Consider the following 23,229-nt stretch of genomic DNA (forward strand, 5'->3'; position numbering starts at 1 on the left):
GTTCTGCATTATAAACTTCTGTGAAGCCCTTGGTGGGTCAAAGTGCTCAAAACACATCTAGATAAGTTCCTTAGGGGGTCTAGTTTCCAAAATGGTGTCACTTGTGGGGGGTTTCAATGTTTAGGCACATCAGTGGCTCTCTAAACGCAACATGGCGTCCCATCTCAATTCCTGTCAATTTTGCATTGAAAAGTCAAACGGTGCTCCTTCCCTTCCGAGCTCTCCCATGCGCCCAAACAGTGGTTTACCCCCACATATGGGGTATCAGCGTACTCAGGACAAATTGTACAACAACTTTTGGGGTCCGATTTCTTCTCTTACCCTTGGGAAAATAAAACATTGGGGGCGAAAAGATAATTTTTTAGTGAAAAAATATGATTTTTTATTTTTACGGTTCTGCATTATAAACTTCTGTGAAGCACTTGGTGGGTCAAAATGCTCACCACACCTCTAGATAAGTTCCTTAGGGGGTCTACTTTCCAAAATGGTGTCACTTGTGTGGGGTTTCAATGTTTAGGCACATCAGGGGCTCTCCAAACGCAACATGGTGTCCCATCTCGATTCCAGTCAATTTTGCATTGAAAAGTCAAATGGCGCTCCTTCGCTTCCGAGCTCTGTCATGCGCCCAAACAGTGGTTTACCCCCACATATGGGGTATCGGTGTACTCAGGACAAATTGTACAACAACTTATGTGGTCCATTTTCTCCTGTTACCCTTGGTAAAATAAAACAAATTGGAGCTGAAATAAATTTAGTGTGAAAAAAAGTTAAATGTTAATTTTTATTTAAACATTCCAAAAATTCCTGTGAAGCACCAGAAGGGTTAATAAACTTCTTGAATATGGTTTTGAGCACCATGAGGGGTGCAGTTTTTAGAATGGTGTCACACTTGGGTATTTTCTATCATATAGACCCCTCAAAATGACTTCAAATGAGATGTGGTCCCTAAAAAAAAAATGGTGTTGTAAAAATGAGAAATTGCTGGTCAACTTTTAACCCTTATAACTCCCTAACAAAAAAAAATTTTGGTTCCAAAACTGTGCTGCTGTAAAGTAGATATGTGGAAAATGGTACTTATTAAGTATTTTGTGTGACATCTCTCTGTGATTTAATTGCATAAAAATTCAAAGTTGGAAAATTGCGAAATTTTCATAATTTTCGCCAAATTTCCGTTTTTTCACAAATAAACGCAGGTACTATCAAAGAATTTTTACCACTATCATGAAGTACAATATGTCACGAGAAAACAGTGTCAGAATCACTGGAATCCGTTGAAGCGTTCCAGAGTTATAACCTCATAAAGGGTAAGTGGTCAGAATTGTAAAAATTGGCCCGGTCATTAACGTGCAAACCACCCTTGGGGGTAAAGGGGTTAATATCAGCTTGCTGACACACTGTAAATGTGGAGTTATGAAGATTATTGCCCCTGCTAAATTGTCATGTATGATTATCTCAAACCAGATTGCGCTAGTCGCACAACTGCTAGACAAAAATTAGGTATTTTAAGTAGAAAATTGCAGAGAGCTGCAGCATGTACTTGCAACGATGAGAACACCCAGGTGCCTGCCTTTCACCCTCCCTGCTATTAAAAATCTCCTTACTAGATCTCCACCTAGCAAACAACTGATCTTGACAATCTTCAGCTCTTAAATATTGCTCATTGAAACCTCTTATCACTTTTCCTATGCTCCTTTCACTGTCCCTACACTGAAACTGCGCTCTCCCTATGCTGTTTCTGGCTGCAATGTGCGAAAGATGGCACCATCAGTCTTTAAATAGTCCCTATGATGCTGGAAGGCCAGCCAATCACAGTACTGCCACACCAAACATGGCGCCGGCATTACTGTGATTGGCAAGCCAGCCCAACATGTTCATTGGCTGCAGATAAAGCGCCAAACATGCTGGGCGGGTCACTGGAATATACCGAAGCGAGCGACTAACGAATCGTGCTGAATATATTCGCTCATCACTAGTGAAGATAGCTGAGCACTGTGCAGGACTATCTTCATCGACACTATAAATAATAAAAATGATATGTTTATTTATTAAGTTCTTATGATTGGTGTGACCCTAATTGATCAGACACTTATCACCAATCCTGTAAAAAGGGGGCATGTCGTTGCTGAGGGACAACCTCCTTAACCATATGTTGGCATAGCTAGCTAATTTTTGGGCTAGCAGTCATTAGGATTATCAGATTATCAGGGGATACCAACAAAATACAGTAGTAGTACTACTGTACTCAAAAATGAAGTAAAAATGTTATTATCCCCTAACCAATTATTTTAGTTGGCTCGGCATTATGTTTGTATTTGTTTTTGATGTTTGTTTTTTATTTTAATTGACTTATTCTGTATAACAGGATTTCAAGGTACAATGAAAATATTAAAAGTTTAAGGGTATGTCCATATGTTGCAAATTTGCAGTGGAATTTTTTTGTGGATTTGCGTACAGCATTCTAAAGTACCAGCTAAACTAGTGAGGTTTCAATAAATATCATCTACATGTTGCTGAAAGCTTTTACACAGAAATTGTGCGGGATTCAATGGTAATTTCACCATTTGCAATAAAAAAGCATCTGAAATTTGTGGCAAATCCACAAGAAAATTGGGGTGTAAAGCATGCAGATGTTTCAGTGCATTTTGCTGTTGATGCGGAAATATCTGTAGCAAATGTTCTACATTTTAACACGCCCCCAAAAAACTTTCTGAAAAGCCACCAACAGAGCATGTTTTCAGCATTTTCTTAGTATTGTAAAGGTGGTGGAATTATCTCCTGGGAAATACTAAGGAAATCCTAAAAACCTGATCAGTTTTTGTCTCTTGAGGGCTGGAGTTGGGGAACACCTCATTAGAGTAATGTTGGAAGAGCCTGCCGATATCAACAGCTGTCAGTTTATGTGTATGGTTGTCTCGTGAGGTTCCAAGTGAACATTGATCTGTCATGTTCTATTTAAGACTAACGATCGTATTGTCTCTCCGGAGATATGCTGCCACCAGTAATGACTGGCGACTGGTCTCTCACAGACAGCACAGAAGTGCTCAACCAAATGAGCGCTCCAGTATATTGGAGACTGTTGCCTGTCAAAAGATCGGCTAATCCATCAGTTGGCCAACAGACATGTAAAGTGTATGGCCGGCTTAGAGCAATGTTGTTTCCTGTAAGTGAATGGAAGCATTTATGATTACATCTACTCTGAAGATCCCCACAGTTCTGGTACCTCTAACAGTGTACACACTTGTATGCAGTTTTGACAATCTTACTTGACGTCACCTAGATACCTGTGTTAGCTTGTAGAGGTATCCCTAACAAATTTATTATATGGTGTATAAGAGAATATGTTGTTAGGACAATAAGGTCTGCTTCTCATGTATAAACAGTGGGTAGTTCCTTTAACCCCTCTGTGACCTTAGACGTACTATCCCGTCGAGGTGCCCTGGGCTTATCTGACCCTGGACGGGATAGTACGTCATAGCCGATCGGCCGCGCTCACGGGGGGAGCGCGGCCGATCGCGGCCGGGTGTCAGCTGCTTATCGCAGCTGACATCCGGCACTATGTGCCAGGAGCGGTCACGGACCGCCCCCGGCACATTAACCCCTGGCACACCGCGATCAAAGATGATCGCGATGTGCCGGCGGTGCAGGGAAGCACCGCGCAGGGAGGGGGCTCCCTGCGGGCTTCCCTGAGCCCCCCGCAGCAACGCGATGTGATCGCGTTGCTGCGAGGGTCTCCTCACCTCCCTCCCTGCTCGAGCCCCGGATCCAAGATGGCCGCGGATCCGGGTCCTGCAGGGAGGGAGGTGGCTTCACAGAGCCTGCTCAGAGCAGGCACTATGAAGCAGCCTGCACTCCTATCAGATCAGTGATCTGACAGAGTGCTGTGCAAACTGTCAGATCACTGATCTGTGATGTCCCCCCCTGGGACAAAGTAAAAAAGTAAAAAAAAAATTTTCCAAATGTGTAAAAAAAATAAAAAAAAATATTCCAAAATAATGAAAAAAAAAAAAATATTATTCCCATAAATACATTTCTTCATCTAAATAAAAAAAAAAAACCAATAAAAGTACACATATTTAGTATCGCCGCGTCCGTAACGACCCGACCTATAAAACTGTCCCACTAGTTAACCCCTTCAGTAAACACCGTAAGAAAAAAAAAAAAAAAACGAGGCAAAAAACAACGCTTTATTATCATACCGCCGAACAAAAAGTGGAATAACACGCGATCAAAAGGACAGATATAAATAACCATGGTACCGCTGAAAGCGTCATATTGTCCCGCAAAAAAAGAGCCGCCATACAGCATCATCAGCAAAAAAATAAAAAAGTTATAGTCCTGAGAATAAAGCGATGCAAAAATAATTATTTTTTCTGTAAAATAGTTTTTATCGTATAAAAGCACCAAACCATAAAAAAATGATATAAATGAGGTATCGCTGTAATCGTACTGACCCGAAGAATAAAACTGATTTATCAATTTTACCAAACGCGGAACGGTATAAACGCCTCCCCCAATAGAAATTCATGAATAGCTGGCTTTTGGTCATTCTTCCTCACAAAAATCGGAATAAAAAGCGATAAAAAAATGTCACATGCCCAAAAATGTTTTCAATAAAAACGTCAACTCGTCCCGCAAAAAACAAGACCTCACATGACTCTGTGGACCAAAATATGGAAAAATTATAGCTCTCAAAATGTGGTATTGCAAAAAATATTTTTTGCAATAAAAAGGGTCTTTCAGTGTGTGACGGCTGCCAATCATAAAAATCCGCTAAAAAACTCGCTATAAAAGTAAATCAAACCCCCCTTCATCACCCCCTTAGTTAGGGAAAAATAAAAAAAAATGTATTTATTTCCATTTTCCCATTAGGGCTAGGGTTAGGGCTAGGGTTAGGGCTAGGGTTAGGGCTAGGGTTAGGGCTAGGGTTAGGGCTAGGGCTAGGGTTAGGGCTAGGGTTAGGGTTAGGGCTAGGGTTAGGGCTAGGGCTAGGGTTAGGGCTAGGGTTAGGGCTAGGGCTAGGGTTAGGGCTAGGGTTAGGGTTAGGGTTAGGGCTAGGGTTAGGGCTAGGGTTAGGGCTAGGGTTAGGGCTAGGGCTAGGGTTAGGGTTAGGGCTAGGGTTAGGGCTAGGGTTAGGGCTAGGGTTAGGGCTAGGGCTAGGGTTAGGGCTAGGGTTAGGGCTAGGGTTAGGGCTAGGGTTAGGGCTAGGGTTAGGGTTAGGGCTAGGGTTAGGGCTAGGATTAGGGTTAGGGTTAGGGTTGGGGCTACAGTTAGGGTTGGGGCTAAAGTTAGGGTTAGGGTTTAGATTACATTTACAGTTGGGAATAGGGTTGGGATTAGGGTTAGGGGTGTGTCAGGGTTAGAGGTGTGGTTAGGGTTACCGTTGGAATTAGGGTTAGGGGTGTGTTTAGATTAGGGTTTCAGTTATAATTGGGGGGTTTCCACTGTTTCGGCACATCAGGGGCTCTCCAAACACGACATGGCGTCCGATCTCAATTCCAGCCAATTCTGCGTTGAAAAAGTAAAACAGTGCTCCTTCCCTTCCGAGCTCTCCTGTGTGCCCAAACAGGGGTTTACCCCAACATATGGGGTATCAGCGTACTCAGGACAAATTGGACAACAACTTTTGTGGACCAATTTCTCCTGTTACCCTTGGGAAAATACAAAACTGGGGGCTAAAAAATAATTTTTGTGGGAAAACAAAAAGATTTTTTATTTTCACGGCTCTGCGTTATAAACTGTAGTGAAACACTTGGGGGTTCAAAGTTCTCACAACACATCTAGATAAGTTCATTGAGGGGTCTAGTTTCCAATATGGGGTCACTTGTGGGGGGTTTCTACTGTTTAGGTACATTAGGGGCTCTGCAAACGCAATGTGACGCCTGCAGACCAATCCATCTAAGTCTGCATTCCAAATGATGCTCCTTCCCTTCCGAGCCCTCCCATGCGCCCAAACGGTGGTTCCCCCCCACATATCGGGTATCAGCGTACTCAGGACAAATTGGACAACAACATTTAGGGTCCAATTTCTCCTGCTAACCTTGGAAAAATACAAAACTGGGGGCTAAAATATAATTTTTGTGGAAAAAAAAATATTTTTTATTTGCATGGCTCTGCGTTATAAACTGTAGTGAAATACTTGGGGGTTCAAAGCTCTCACAACACATCAAGATGAGTTCCTTAGGGGGTCTACTTTCCAAAATGGTGTCACTTGTGGGGGGTTTCTACTGTTTAGGTACATTAGGGGCTCTGCAAACGCAATGTGACGCCTGCAGACCATTCCATCTAAGTCTGCATTCCAAATGGCGCTCCTTCCCTTCCGAACCCTCCCATGCGCCCAAACGGTGGTTCCCCCCCACATATGGGGTATCAGCGTACTCAGGACAAATTGGACAACAACTTTTGTGGTCCAATTTCTCCTGTTACCCTAGGGAAAATACAAAACTGGGGGCTAAAAAATAATTTTTGTGGGAAAAAAATTTTGTTTTATTTTTATGGCTCTGCATTATAAACTTCTGTGAAGCTCTTGGTGGGTCAAAGTGCTCACCACACATCCAGATAAGTTCCTTAGGGGGTCTACTTTCCAAAATGGTGTCACTTGTGGGGGGTTTCAATGTTTAGGCACATCAGTGGCTCTCCAAACGCAACATGGCGTCCCATCTCAATTCCTGTCAATTTTGCATTGAAAAGTCAAACGGCGCTCCTTCCCTTCCGAGCTCTCCCATGCGCCCAAACAGTGGTTTACTGCCACATATGGGGTATCAGCGTACTCGGGACAAATTGGACAACAACTTTTGAGGTCCAATTTCTTCTCTTACCCTTGGAAAAATAAAAAATTGGGGGCAAAAATATAATTTTTGTGAAAAAATATGATTTTTTATTTTTACGGTTCTGCATTATAAACTTCTGTGAAGCACTTGGTGGGTCAAAGTGCTCACCACACCTCTAGATAAGTTCCTTAGGGGGTCTACTTTCCAAAATGGTGTCACTTGTGGGGGGTTTCAATGTTTAGGCACATCAGTGGCTCTCCAAACGCAACATGGCGTCCCATCTCAATTTCTGTCAATTTTGCATTGAAAAGTCAAACTGCGCTCCTTCCCTTCCGAGCTCTCCCATGCGCCCAAACAGTGGTTTACTGCCACATATGGGGTATCAGCGTACTCAGGACAAATTGGACAACAACTTTTGAGGTCCAATTTCTTCTCTTACCCTTGGAAAAATAAAAAATTGGGGGCAAAAATATAATTTTTGTGAAAAAATATGATTTTTTATTTTTACGGTTCTGCATTATAAACTTCTGTGAAGCACTTGGTGGGTCAAAGTGCTCACCACACCTCTAGATAAGTTCCTTAGGGGGTCTACTTTCCAAAATGGTGTCACTTGTGGGGGGTTTCAATGTTTAGGCACATCAGTGGCTCTCCAAACGCAACATGGCGTCCCATCTCAATTTCTGTCAATTTTGCATTGAAAAGTCAAACTGCGCTCCTTCCCTTCCGAGCTCTCCCATGCGCCCAAACAGTGGTTTACTGCCACATATGGGGTATCAGCGTACTCAGGACAAATTGGACAACAACTTTTGAGGTCCAATTTCTTCTCTTACCCTTGGAAAAATAAAAAATTGGGGGCAAAAATATAATTTTTGTGAAAAAATATGATTTTTTATTTTTACGGTTCTGCATTATAAACTTCTGTGAAGCACTTGGTGGGTCAAAGTGCTCACCACACATCCAGATAAGTTCCTTAGGGGGTCTACTTTCCAAAATGGTGTCACTTGTGGGGGGTTTCAATGTTTAGGCACATCAGTGGCTCTCCAAACGCAACATGGCGTCCCATCTCAATTCCTGTCAATTTTGCATTGAAAAGTCAAATAGCGCTCCTTCCCTTCCGAGCTCTCCCATGCGCCCAAACAGTGGTTTACTGCCACATATGGGGTATCGGCGTACTCAGGACAAATTGGACAACAACTTTTTGGGTCCAATTTCTCCTGTTACCCTTGGTAAAATAAAACAAATTGGAGCTGAAGGAAATTTTTTGTGTAAAAAAGTTAAATGTTCATTTTTATTTAAACATTCCAAAAATTCCTATTAAACACCTGAAGGGTTAATAAACTTCTTGAATGTGGTTTTGAGCACCTTGAGGGGTGCAGTTTTTAGAATGGTGTCACACTTGGGCATTTTCTATCATATAGACCCCTCAAAATGACTTCAAATGAGACGTGGTCCCTAAAAAAAAATGGTGTTGTAAAAATGAGAAATTGCTGGTCAACTTTTAACCCTTATAACTCCCTAACAAAAAAAAAAATTGGTTCCAAAATTATGCTGATGTAAAGGAGACATGTGGGAAATGTTACTTATTAAGTATTTTGTGTGACATATCTCTGTGATTTAATTGCATAAAAATTCAAAGTTTGAAAATTGCGAAATTTTCAAAATTTTCGCCAAATTTCCGTTTTTTTCACAAATAAACGCAGGTACTATCAAAGAAATTTTACCACTATCATGAAGTACAATATGTCACGAGAAAACAATGTCAGAATCACCAGGATCCGTTGAAGCGTTTCGGAGTTATAACCTCATAAAGGGACAGTGGTCAGAATTGTAAAAATTGGCCTGGTCATTAACGTGCAAACCACCCTTGGGGGTAAAGGGGTTAAAGCACTACTCCGTCATTTTTTCTTTTATTTCAGAACTTGAGTGGTGTCACTAATGTTTGTGCCTTGCCCTTAGTAATATACTTGCCAGCCGCGATCTTGATCTGTTATCAGCGCCGCAATGGTTGGTCTTCAGTTTGTGACTGACTGGATCGCTCTAGTGTTTACTGGGCAGACCAAAAATGACTTCTCGATGTAAGTCTATGAGAGCCAGAACAAGGCACTGACAGACTTATATTTAGAGCTTGTGGCCTTTATCTGTCACTTCAGTCTGTCAGCAGTTGCGGTCACAAGATGGCGGAATGGGACCAGAGCTGCTCCGGGAAAAGCAGAATATGGTGGCTGGTAAATTTATTACTAAAGGCAGGGAATATGCATTGGTGATAACACTATGACTGTGAAAACATCACCAGAGTGACTGATTAAACCTACTATGCAGCTTTACAGCCGAAACAAAAGGGATTTATTAGACTTGATAAACTTCTAAAAACGTAAAGCCACAACAGAGTCCATATGGAATTTAATATGTGATGCAAAACAACCATAACTAATGAGAAATGCAACGATTTCTACAATAAATCAATGAAGAGCTATTTGTTATTAGCTCACCGTCCTCCTCTGTAGTGATGTTGACAGCGTCACTGTGCACACCTTCCCCTTTCACTGTACTGGCAGAGACTTTCAGAATGTAGCTGGTATGTTTACGCAAACCTGTATACAATAAAAAATTGGGTTATTTTCATTTTCCATTTCTGGCCGATTGTAGACGAAATGTCACTCTTGTTTTTCTTACAAGCGTCATGACTAATAAAGAAGCTTTTAAAGCAATACATCCAATTCCTTGGATACTTCTTGATTCATTATGAAAATCCAAGGAAGACTGAGCATGATCTGGTCTTTCCAAAGCATTTGAGATCAGAGTTCCTCATCAAGCACTGCACCAATCAACCGTGGAACTAAAACCACTGATATTCACCTTACCTATCAGTGATGTCTTATGACAGGTGCATCTGTCAGGAGATGGGAGATGGGATATATGAGGTAAGCAATAAGCAATCAATTCCTGAAGTTGATTTGTTGGAAACAGGAGAAACTGACAAGTGTAAGGTTCAGAATGGTGATGACTAGACAACTGGGTCAGAGGAACTTCAAAGTCCAGATTCAGTGGTTAGTCCACAGAAAAAGAGGTCTAATAAAGGATAACTGGTAAACTAGCATCAGGGTTATGGGTATCCAAAACTCACTAATTCAAGTGAGGAGCAAAGGGAAGCCCATCTGGGGCAGTATCCCAGTAGAGATACTGGAGCACAAATTATGGCATCAAGTTAATACTGCTATGATTACAAGGTGTCAGACCACACGGCTTGTTTTGTATGGGGCCATGTAGTTTTTTCATTGTAGTTTTAAGCAGTAGTTTTTTTCAGCAGTATAATGCACCCTGCCATCCAAATTGCAATCGAGCAACTATAAGATGTGGTGGAAAATAACTCCACTTCACCGAGGGGACAAAATTTACAGGACTTAAAAGAGTGTTGCTAACTAGATACCATGGGATACCTATGAAAATTTGATGGGGCATAGCTGTGTTACCAGCAGAAAGGGGACCTAAAACATATTAACCCTGCTGTTTTGTTCGCATTTACTATACACTTGTAGTGTTCCGGGTCACTATGACCCGGCTTATTAAACCTTGATTTTAGACACTCTAACTCCATTTTTTTATACTTTTTGCTTACTAGACTGCTTGTGAACATGTTTGGTAGTAAAAAAAAAAGAAAAATGAACTGGAAATCTTTTTTTTTTGGTTTTTATTCTGAAAAAACAGATCCATCCAATGAGCAAAACGAAAATAGAAAACTACACATATTTTGTAAAAAAAAAACAAACAATCAAATCAAACATTTTGTGATAAAAAATTAAAGATAATAAACATTACAATGTGAATATATTTACATGATCATATAAATTTACGGATTCTTGCATGAAAAACAATACACATGATTTTTGCATAGAAATGTTTTACAGCCAGAACATGTTATACTCGTCTTGTTAGAAAAAACCAAAAAACTGACAAAAGACCTAAAACAATGAATTTTAATATAATAATTAAAAATATATCAAAAAATATCAAACAGACCAGTAAGGGGGATCCTATGGAAAAACAGGGTCTCTGGTATATATATCTAAAAAAATATACTCGTCTTGTTGTCACAAGTAGAAGGGCAATAGCTGCATCTTTTTCTTTTGATGCCGGAAGAGGCCATGGGGGTTGAAGCACACAGCTGCTCTCCAAAGAAACTAAAAGGTAACATGTCTGGGCTAGCATTTGTGTACTGATAAGAGCAGAGAAGATAAGAACCCTTCTGAAAACAAGCAGATAAGCCAGGAAGACAGACTTACTTAGCAAAAAAAAAATATTTGCAAGACTTTACAGCTCAGCTTTACAAAAAAAAACCTCTTAGACAGCGCGTTCTGAGCAGTCCGTTCTGCGCATAATATACACGTGTAGTGCACACCTAGTGATCTCTCAGGATGCACTCTACATTTTAGAATAGACTGCGCACCAAAAATAATCAATATAAAGCCATTTTTATGGTGCGCAGATCTCAATGCATACCCCCGGTAGAGCGCGTGTACAACCCCATTGAAATAATTAAGGAAATAAATCAATTGATATACAATAGTAGATGCAATAAATAGACCCAACTGAGGTTATAACTCCTTTATTTCACTGAAAATATGGCCTCACAGCTGTAAAAAACGATGTCGGGTCACTATGACCTGAACACAACAAGTGTAAATTTTTGCGTGTAGCAAAAAGTAAACGAAAAAAAATACTCATAGGTAGGTCCCTGTTGTGAATTTCGCTCTTGGGCTCCCTCCGGTGGTTGTAAGTGGCACTTTTGTGAGTTATGCTCTTGGGCTCCCTCTTGTGGTTTCTAGTGGTATGGCTGCTCCTTGGAGTTAGCTGTCATCAGCTGCCTCCACTTATCATCTCTTCTGCTCGGCTATTTAAGTCTGGCTCTATCTTCAGCCAGTGCCACTTGTAAATGGTTCCTGGTTGGATTCACATCTCTTTGGAGTTCCCTGTTATCCTGACCAGTTCAGCTAAGCTAAGTTTTTGCTTGCCCTTTTCTGTCCATAGATTGTGGACTTATCCATTCTGTGCTTTCTATGTTTGTCCAGCTTATCAGTGTGAATTAATTCTGTCTTGCTGGAAGCTCTGGGAGGCAGATTTGCCCTCCACACCTTTAGTCAGGTGTGGAGATTTTTTGTAAACTCTGCGTGGATTTTTGAAGTGTTTTATACTGACCGCACAGTATTCCATCCTGTCCTATCTATTTAGTTAGACTGGCCTCCTGTGCTCATCCTGGTTTCATTCTGTGTATGTCTTTTCCCTCTCCACTCACAGTCATTATTTGTGGGGGGCTAATCTATCCTTTGGTGATTTTCTCTGAGGCAAGATAGCTTTCCTGCTTCTATCTTTAGGGAGTAGTTAGCTCTTAGGCTGTGACGAGATGCCTAGGGAGAGTTAGGAGCATTCCAGTTGTGTTGTGTTGAGCTTAGGGACTGCGGTCAGTACAGTTACCACTTCCTTCAGAGCTCGTTCCATGTTGCTCCTAGACCACCGTATCATAACAGTACAAGTGGCCAAAAATGAATTAAATGCATCTCAAAAGAAGGAAAAGAAAGTTCTGAACCATTTTTTTTTCTGTGCTCTAGTTTGTCTTTTTTTTTTTTCTCTTTTCCTCTTGATATCTGGGTGGTTCAGGATATATGCTTTGGCATGGATGTTCAGGGTTTGTTTTCTCGTGTGGATCAACTTGCTGCAAGAGTACAGAGTAAAAAAAAAAATAAGCAAAATGGTGGAGGCCAACCACAATATTTATACAAGCCAAAAGTGCCCAAAAAGGGAGGTGGTCCTGAGCAAGAGATGGTCTATGGAGTGTGATATTGTATTTTCTGAAACCTCCTGAATGACTGAGTGGTGGCGTGCACCCTGCGTATGGCGTCTTCAGGAACGGGTGAGACTGTTCCATACTATGTGGTGCACTGTTTGTGACTTTTGCAGATGCAGTTGATGATATTGTTTTGAGGTCATACTTCTGAGCAAAAACACATAGGTACAAAGAGCAGCATTATTGTATATACCCTCCTTCAGCTGTGTTTCTGGAGCCTTGGGTAGGGACATGCTAGCAGGATAAGCAGTTTTTAATAACTTTGGGGTTTTTTTCTGCTTTAAGTACCGTTTTGTTTTTGTGATTTTTTCTTGGATAACTGTCTGACCAACTGTTGGTATTTTACATGTTTGTCTATGTGTGTTGGGTTATGTCATTTTAACTAGTATAATAAATGTTATGTTTTAGGTCCCCTTATTTTGCTATTTACAAGAGTACAGAGTATCCAGGACTATGTTGTCCAGACTCCGGCTTTAGAGCCCAGAATTCCTACTCCTGATTTGTTTTTTGGGGACAGATCCAAGTTTTTGAACTTTAAAAATAACTGCAAATTGTTTTTTGCTTTGAAACCCCGTTCTTCTGGTGATCCCATTCAGCAAGTAAAAATCATCATATCCTTGCTGCGTGGTGACCCTCAAGACTGGGCTTTTTCTCTTGAAAAAAAAGGGGATCCGGCATTATTGAATGTAGATGCATTTTTTCAAGAGCTCGGATTATTGTATGACGAACCTAATTCTGTGGATCATGCAGAAAAAACCCTGTTTGCCTTGTGTCAAGGTCAGGAAGCGGCAGAGTTATACTGCCAGAAATTTAGAAAATGGTCTGTGCTCACTAAATGGAATGAAGAGGCTCTGGCTGCTATTTTCAGAAAAGGTCTTTCTGAAACCCTTAAAGATGTTATGGTGGGCTTTCCTACGCCTGCCGGTTTGAGCGAATCTATGTCTCTAGCCATTCAGATTGATCGGCGTCTACGCGAGCGCAAAGCTGTGCACCATATGGCAGTATCCTCTGAGCAAAGTCCTGAACCTATGCAATGTGATAGGATTTTGACTAGAATAGAACGGCAGGAATTCAGACGTCAGAATAGGCTGTGTTTTTACTGTGGTGATTCGGCTCATGTTATCTCTGATTGCCCTAAGCGTACTAAGAGTCGCTAGGTCTGTTACCATTAGTACTATACAGCCTAAATTTCTCTTATCTGTGACCCTGATTTACTCATTGTCGTCCTTTTCTGTCATGGCATTTGTGGATTCAGGCGCTGCCCTGAACTTAATGGACTTAGAATTCACCAGGCGCTGTGGTTTTTCCTTGCAGCCTTTGCAGAGCCCTATTCCTTTGAGGGGCATTGATGCTACACCTTTGGCCAAGGATAAACCTCAGTACTGGACACAGATGACTATGTACATGGCTCCTGCACATCAGGAAGATTGCCGTTTTCTGGTGTTGCATAACCTGCATGATGTTGTTGTACTGGGATTTCCATGGTTACAGGAACATAATCCGGTGCTGGATTGGAAAACTATGTCGGTGACTAGTTGGGGTTGTCGAGGAGTACATAGTGACGTTCCTTTGATGTCAATTTCCTCTTCCCCCTCTTTTGAGGTCCCTGAGTTTTTGTCGGATTTCCAGGATGTATTTGATGAGCCCAAGTCCAGTTCCCTTCCTCCGCACAGGGACTGAGATTGTGTTATTAACTTGATTCCTGGTTGTAAGTTCCCTAAGGGCCAACTTTTCAATCTGTCTGTGTCAGAGCATGCCGCCATGCGGAGCTATGTTAAGGAATCTTTGGAGAAAGGGCATATTCGGCCCTCTTCGTCACCATTGGGAGCAGGTTTCTTTTTTGTTGCTAAGAAGAATTGCTCCTTGAGACCTTGTATTGATTATTGTCTTCTTAATAAGATCACGGTCAAATTCCAATACCCCTTGCCTTTGCTTACTGATTTTTTTGCTCAGATTAAGGGGGCTAGTTGGTTTACTAAGATTGACCTCCGAGGGGCATATAATCTTGTTCGTATTAAACAGGGTGACGAATGGAAAACTGCATTTAATACGCCCGAAGGCCATTTTGAATACCTTGTGATGCCATTCGGGCTCTCTAATGCTCCATCTGTGTTCCAGTCTTTCATGCATGATATTTTCCACAATTATCTTGATAAATTCATGGTCGTATATTTGGATGATATTTTGATTTTTTCCGATGATTGGGAGTCTCATGTGAAGCAGGTCAGGATGGTGTTCCAGATCCTTCGTGATAATGCTTTATTTGTGAAGGGGTCTAAGTGCCTATTCGGAGTTCAGAAGGTCTCTTTTTTGGGTTTTATTTTTTCTCCCTCGTCTATAGAAATGGATCCTGTTAAGGTCCAAGCTATTCATGACTGGATCCAACCCACATCTGTGAAGGGTCTTCAAAAAGTTTTGGGTTTTGCTAATTTCTATCGCCGTTTCATTGCCAACTTTTCCAGTGTGGTTAAGCCCCTTACTGATTTGACGAAGAAAGGCGCTGATGTGACGAATTGGTCCTCTAAGGCTGTTGAGGCCTTTCAGGAGCTTAAACGCCGATTTACTTCTGCCCCTGTGTTGCGTCAACCGGATGTTTCTCTTCCCTTTCAGGTTGAGGTCGACGCTTCTGAGATTGGGGCAGGGGCCGTTTTGTCTCAGAGGGAGTCTGATGGTTTTTTAATGAAACCGTGTGCTTTTTTTTCCAGAAAGTTTTCGCCCGCGGAACGCAATTATGATGTCAGCAATCGGGAGTTGTTGGCTATGAAGTGGGCATTTGAGGAGTGGCGACATTGGCTTGAGGGAGCTAAACACCGTGTTGTGGTCCTGACCGATCATAAGAATCTGATTTACCTTGAGTCGGCCAAGCGGCTGAATCCTAGACAGGCTCGATGGTCCTTGTTTTTCTCCCGTTTTGATTTTGTGGTCTCGTATCTTCCGGGATCTAAGAATGTTAAGGCTGATGCCCTCTCTAGGAGTTTTTCGCCTGATTCTCCTGGAGTCCTTGAGCCGGTTGGCATTCTTAAGGAGGGGGTGATTCTTTCTGCTATCTCCCCTGATTTGCGGCGGGTGCTTCAGGAATTTCAGGCTGATAGGCCTGACCGCTGTCCAGTGGGGAAGCTGTTTGTTCCTGATAGATGGACAAGTAAGGTAATTTTTGAGGTTCATTGTTCAGTGTTGGCTGGGCATCCTGGGATTTTTGGTACCAGAGATTTGGTTGCTAGGTCCTTTTGTTGGCCTTCCTTGTCGCGCGATGTGCGTGCTTTTGTGCAGTCCTGTGGGACTTGCGCCCGGGCCAAGCCTTGCTGTTCCCGCACCAGTGGGTTGCTTTTGCCTTTGCCGGTCCCTGAGAGGCCCTGGACGCATATTTCCATGGATTTTATTTCGGATCTTCCTGTTTCCCAGAAGATGTCTGTTATCTGTGTTGTTTGTGACCGGTTCTCTAAAATGGTCCATCTGGTACCTTTGCCTAAGGTGCCTTCCTCCTCAGATCTGGTTCCATTATTTTTTCAGCATGTGGTTTGTTTGCATGGCATTCCGGAGAATATTGTGTCTGACAGAGGTTCTCAGTTTGTCGCTAGATTTTGGCGGGCCTTTTGTGCTAGGATGGGCATTGATTTGTCTTTTTCTTCGGCGTTTCATCCTCAGACTAATGGCCAAACTGAGCGAACTAATCAGACCTTGGAGACCTATTTGAGCTGCTTTGTGTCTGCTGATCAGGATGATTGGGTGTCTTTCTTGCCGTTGGCCGAGTTTGCCCTTAATAATCGGGCTAGTTCGGCTACTTTGGTTTCACCTTTCTTTTGTAATTTTGGTTTTCATCCTCGTTTTTCTTCTGGGCAGGTTGAGCCTTCTGATTGTCCTGGTGTTGATTCTGTGGTGGACAGGCTGCAGCAGATTTGGACTCATGTGGTGGACAATTTGACGTTGTCTCAGGAAAGAGCTCAACGTTTTGCCAACCGACGTCGGTGTGTTGGTCCCCGGCTTCGTGTGGGGGATTTGGTTTGGTTGTCTTCTCGTCATGTTCCTATGAAGGTTTCTTCTCCTAAGTTTAAGCCTCGGTTTATTGGTCCTTATAAAATTTCTGAAATTATTAATCCGGTGTCTTTTCGTTTTGCTCTTCCTGCCTCTTTTGCCATTCATAATGTTTTCCATAGATCTTTGTTGCGGAGATATGCGGTGCCCGTTGTTCCCTCGGTTGACCCTCCTGCCCCGGTGTTGGTTGAGGGAGAGTTGGAATATGAGGTTGAGAAGATTTTGGATTCTCGTTTTTCGAGGCGGAGGCTTCAGTATCTTGTCAAGTGGAAGGGTTATGGCCAGGAGGATAATTCTTGGGTTGTTGCCTCCGATGTCCATGCCACCGATTTGGTTCGTGCTTTTCACTTGGCTCGTCCTGATCGGCCTGGGGGCTCTGGTGAGGGTTTGGAGACCCCTCCTCAAGGGGGGGTACTGTTGTGAATTCCGCTCTTGGGCTCCCTCCGGTGGTTGTAAGTGGCACTTTTGTGAGTTCTGCTCTTGGGCTCCCTCTTGTGGTTTCTAGTGGTATGGCTGCTCCTTGGAGTTAGCTGTCATCAGCTGCCTCCACTTATCGTCTCTTCTGCTCGGCTATTTAAGTCTGGCTCTATCTTCAGCCAGTGCCACTTGTAAATGGTTCCTGGTTGGATTCACATCTCTTTGGAGTTCCCTGTTATCCTGACCAGTTCAGCTAAGCTAAGTTTTTGCTTGCCCTTTTCTGTCCATAGATTGTGGACTTATCCATTCTGTGCTTTCTATGTTTGTCCAGCTTATCAGTGTGAATTAATTCTGTCATGCTGGAAGCTCTGGGAGGCAGATTTGCCCTCCACACCTTTTATCAGGTGTGGAGATTTTTTGTAAACTCTGCGTTGATTTTTGTAGTGTTTTATACTGACCGCACAGTATTCCATCCTGTCCTATCTATTTAGTTAGACTGGCCTCCTGTGCTCATCCTGGTTTCATTCTGTGCATGTCTTTTCCCTCTCCACTCACAGTCATTATTTGTGGGGGGCTAATCTATCCTTTGGGGATTTTCTCTGAGGCAAGATAGCTTTCCTGCTTCTATCTTTAGGGGTAGTTAGCTCTTAGGCTGTGACGAGATGCCTAGGGAGAGTTAGGAGCATTCCACGGCTACTTCTAGTGTTGTGTTGAGCTTAGGGACTGCGGTCAGTACAGTTACCACTTCCTTCAGAGCTCGTTCCATGTTGCTCCTAGACAACCGTATCATACCAGGTCCCCCCAAATGAGGAAACGTCAAGGAGTCTCAAGTTTTATAGACTTACAGAAAAAAATCTACAGGGCCGCAAAAAGTCTGTTCGGGTCACTATGACCCGAACACAACAGCAGGGTTAAACAGGTGGTTTTAAAGAGGTTGTCCACTACTTGGACACCACAGTCTCAATCAGAATGTTTTCCCCCAGTAAAATAACATCAGGTATACTCATCTCCAATGCCAGCTCTCCGTTCCAGTAGTGTTGGTACTTGGTCTCCCAAAGATCACGTGACATTCTTATGTCACGCAATCCCTGAGGCCAATCAGCACTGGTTTGACTTTCACCACTTTCAGGCCAATCAGACATCTGGAGGAAGGGAGCAGCCAGCTGAAGCTCTCACTTCTTCATGATATTCGATTGATCCAGAGGTGAATATTAGTGTTGTTATTTTACTGGGACAAAAATGCTGATTGAGATGGCGTTGTCCTAGTAGTGGACAACTCATGTAATGTTGAACCTGATTGGTATACAGATCTACCAAAAGTTATCTTAACTCAGATAAAACAGCACTGGGATACCATGACAAAAAAGTATACTTTGGCCCCTGTCTACTTCTTATGCAATGTTAAATTATCTTAATCCTTTTACATCAGACAATCTTATGTGACAAGTTATCAAAATAGTGCATTGTGAGTCATGATAACATTTGACACATCTGTACAGTTATTATAAACTATGCAACTACGACCTGGGTTAGATGAGTATTTGCAAATTTTAAGGAACACTCTAAAGGAACTAGAATGCTTCTTGTATTGACCCCCCAGGGATGACCACGATGTCAAAATTGTCAGTATTATTATGGAATTACCTGTAATAGTCAGAGAGAGATAAGCTGTATCTGTAACCCTCTCCACACTGCCATTCAGCCATGTTACATAAACGGTATAATATAAAATAATTCCATTTGGTATAATTGGTGCAGAATACGATACAACAATTTCTGTTGAAGATACATTTCTACATATTATGTTTTCAGGGGCGCTGTCTGGCACTGCAAAAAAGAATAAGAAAAACATAGTTCAATATTAGTTCAAGAAAAATAGCTTAATCATTATGAATGATAGATTAGATGTTAGAACAGTTACTGACATGAGTCCAAATTTGTATGGAAAAAAAGGAACAGTTGTTTCCTTTATGCAGCAAGTACTGGATTTTAGTGGGTTGATCACTACCTGAACAACCTCTTTTTAAATTAATTCCTCCCACTTGAAATTATATTCACCTCCCACACTGGTGCCATTCCATCAATGCGGAAGCTGGGTCTCCTAGGGTCAAATGACATTGTTATGCCTCATAAGTCCTGCAGGCAACCAGTGGCTGCTAATTGGCTTCAGGACTTATCACTGACTTTTCTGGAATGATGTCGGTGGGGGGCATATCTGTTATTTTTATTTTACAAGGGTGAGTAAAGAATTTAAAAAGGGGTTGTTCAAGTTGTAGACAGTCCCTTTAAGCTCTAATCACATTTTCATACAAACACATTTTCTTATAAAGCCACGCCATATAGATTAGTGAGGACTACTTGGATAGCATGACAGGAAATTTAGGTACCGTAAGTGCAGAAATAAAAGTAGTAAAGGTAATAGAAGAGCAGGACAAAAGAATGAATAAAGTTTTAAGACACACTATTGACTCAACCTTCCAATCTAGTTATATACAGTAATATATATATATATATATATATATATATATATATATATAGATATATATATATATATATATATATATATATAAAGAGAAGAAAGTATGACGGCACCAGGATAGATGGTTTTAGATGGCCTTCAAGTGGGCAATTTACTGCAGCAAAGTCTCTCATGGCAATGGGACCAACGGTGGAATATAATCGCACTGTGGTGCTCTACCAAACAGTAATTCGTATTGAACATCCAAAGAAAAAGAAAAGGTGGCACTCACCAAGCGATGTATTAAAAATCCTTTATTCTTCCATATATCGAAGTAAGGACATGCCTTTCTGGCTGCAGGTAAAGCGAGAGGGTGCGGGGAGTGAACCGGACGACGACCGTTTCGCGCATGATGCGCTTCAACGGGTTTAGGTATGTGATTGGGAAACAATACCATTCCTTTATAGTGAATACAAAAACAGCTGTGTGACATCACTAATTAGTCTATGCCCGGATAAATATGTGCCATCTTAAAAACACAGTCACAATCACATAGATTTGCAGAGCGACAAATAAATCACTATTATTATAAAAAAAAATTATTTCTATAAAAAGACAGACATGTCTAACTTATCATTTAGACCCATTGGACCTTGAGCATTAGCTCACAGAATCCATTTTGCTTCTTGCTGTAGGAGAAGCTTGTTGTAATTTCCTCCCCTCGAGGGGTGTTTAACTACTTCCAATCCTACAAAGTTCAGTAATCTGGGAATAGCATTATGTTTTTCCGGCATGTGATTAATCAACCGTAAGGAACCTTTCTCTGAACTAATGGAACTAAAATGTTCCCTAAATCTTGTACACATTGGATGAATAGTTTTACCTATGTAATAAAAATGGCAAGGACAGAAAAGAATATATACAACATTTTTACTCCTACATGAAATGAAATCTTTGGACTATGTGTTAAATGGAGCTGGCAATAATTGCAATCTCCGCATCTATAATTACCAGGACTGGAGGTGGTTTTTAACCAATTTTTTTCCTCTGATATTATGCGATTCTGCAGTAATATGTCTCCCAGATTTTGTGTGTGTCTATATGCAAATTGTGGATTGCCAATATTCATTTTAGCTAAATCCCGATCTGAGTGCAAAATGTGCCAGTTCTTTCTAATAGCTATTGTATTCACTATAAAGGAATGGTTTTGTTTCCCAATCACATACCTAGACCCGTTGAAGCGCATCATGCGCGAAACGGCCGTCGTCCGGTGCACTCCCCGCACCCTCTTGTTTTACCTGCAGCTCGAAAGGCATGTCCATACTCCAATAGATGGAAGAATAAAGGATTTTTAATACATCGCTTGGTGAGTGCCATCTTTTCTTTTTCTTTGTATGTTATATATATATATATATATATATATATATATATAAAAATATATATATAAATATATCTATATTTTTTAATATGTGTATTTTTATCCATTCTTTCTTTTACAGAATAGTTAAAATAGTGTAGTGTGTGGCAGTATTCTTGCCAGTAAAGATAACAGATTTTAAGAGAACCATCATGGATCGTATAGAAATCGCAAGGCATGTGAGTCCATCTGGCAGCTTGCTGACCCTGCCTGCCTCTCTCTTCCCATATTATTTTTAAAAAGCACTTTAAAAAAAAAAAGTTGACATCCGTAATCTGTAGAAATGTTGAATTATTTGCCTGCCGTGTCAATGAGGTTTACCATGGTGAGAGCATAGCATAAGTTTAGGAGATCTGCCTGGAGGATGGCATACCGTGAGATTGTCCCTGCCGTGTATGTAATTAATAAGGTTCCACCAGGTGTTACATGGACAATATTGAAGAAGACTTACCGGTAGTCTGAATTAAAACAAATAAAATGTTGTTTTGGAGATTTTTTAAAGTTAGAAATTCATTAAAAATGACTACTATTATTAATAGGAACAATTCAGTTTTTTTCTTGTTTAAACCCATTACTTTGCATCCTTGAATTCCACAACATTTTATTTAAGTAAAATAACCATTCATCTCTCTGCCCTTCCTCCCTGTGATGACCTGAGTAAAGACTATTTCATTGTCCTCTCATAAATATCTCTTTTTCCTGTGAGAAACAGGTCTTTAAAGGCCATGAGTATCCGCTAGACAAACTATTTCCACATGTAATGCTATAGCCATAAATCACATGGATGATATAGGTAACATGTTCATCACATATTAATATAATACATGTGGACATCTGTCAACAAGGAGAATACAATCACAATATTCATTATAGAACCAGAAAAATATTTCATAATATATTAATAATGTAACTTATAATATTGTATATGAACGTTTTTATGTACTTTTATTTTAATAAGAAAAGTTCTTTCTCTGACTCGAGGTATCTACTTGTTAAAGAGGTCTTTGACACCTACTTTTTTTTTTGCTGCATGTGCCATACATTATTTCTGTAGACAGATCACGAACCTATAACAATCAGTTTGTCTTTTTTATGTCCTTTATTTTGTGGACCAACTGTCCTCAAAATAATTGGGTGCATGTCATAGACAATGTCAAAAGCCTGACTGGAGTAGGTTTTGATGCGAAGGGTACAGAGGCGAATTCTACTTTTAAAATGCGTCTAATTCGGTAAGAGGATTTGCCTCTTAAAGGGGTTGTTCGGCCTTAGTTTACAAGATTGCACACACTGCGCACTGTGAGCATTCTCCGGTGTCGGGATCAGTGGGTCATGTGACCACAGGTACGTGATCTACATACTTCCAGCCACATTCCTACTAGACTGTGTGAGGCCTCACTCAATACACTTGCTTTGAGCAAAGCCGCACCTGTCGAGTCAACACCTGATCATATATATGCAAATCACATACTTGAAGTCACATGTCTAGAGCCAAAATCAAGAGAATCCACACTGCGCGCAGTGCACGCGATGTGAGGATTCACAAATCTGCAGTCACATAGACTGCACACTTGTAAACTAAAGCTGGACAACATATTTAACGAATCAGGCACCTCTCAATCCAACATGCCCTGCCCTTTCATCAAGACTGGCATGAACAACGCCGATCTTGAAGAATCTGAACTTATGTCCCCCTGGACCGGCTCAGTACACACAGCTCTATGTTATTCATTAGGGTTTAGTCTATGCTAGTGGGGTGACACATGCATACATTTATGTGTTAATTTAGAATACAGATTCTGGATTATTTTAAGGAATTAGAAAGACACGCATGCCAAGGAGCTGAAAAAAAAAAAATTGTACGATTTACCATCTTCACCAGTTCTTACAAAAAGCGATCTACTTGTTCTCGGTCCCGGCCCCACAGCTGTACTTGCGCTAACAGTAACACGGTATTCACTATATTTTTTCAGTTCAGTAATTATTACAGATTGGGTACTGCTGTTATAATGCTGAGCGCTAGCTGCATCGTCAAGACAAGTGATTGTGTAATACTTAATAACGCCATTGGGAGAAGAAGGTGGAGAATACAACAGTTGTATGGAAGTAGAGTTTAGAGTTCTGTAGGATAGGTTATAAGGTGGATCATCAGGAACTGCAGAGAGAACATAGAAAAAAAAACATAAATACACATAAACCTTTGGATAGTTACATAGAATAATGTGCGGAAACAAGGCATTAAAGTAATAATTTAAAATACAAAAACTCTACTGGGACTGTTTAAAGGCAGTCTGTCATTCCC

The 23,229-nt window shown here is 41.2% G+C and overlaps 1 protein-coding gene across 1 annotated transcript in view; it reads right to left on the reverse strand.

Annotated features, from left to right (window-relative positions):
• Positions 1–23,229, reverse strand: part of PTPRQ (protein tyrosine phosphatase receptor type Q) — a 536,318-nt gene that overhangs the window by 341,315 nt on the left and 171,774 nt on the right. Inside the window, exons 15-17 of the mRNA XM_069762319.1 lie at positions 22,798–23,082; positions 18,700–18,882; positions 9,257–9,358 (exon numbers count right to left, since the gene is read on the reverse strand). Coding sequence (XP_069618420.1) covers positions 9,257–9,358; positions 18,700–18,882; positions 22,798–23,082 — 570 coding nt within the window. The remainder of the gene's footprint in view (positions 1–9,256; positions 9,359–18,699; positions 18,883–22,797; positions 23,083–23,229) is intronic.

Source organism: Ranitomeya imitator, chromosome 4, assembly GCF_032444005.1.
Source record: "Ranitomeya imitator isolate aRanImi1 chromosome 4, aRanImi1.pri, whole genome shotgun sequence".
NCBI lineage: Eukaryota > Metazoa > Chordata > Amphibia > Anura > Dendrobatidae > Ranitomeya > Ranitomeya imitator.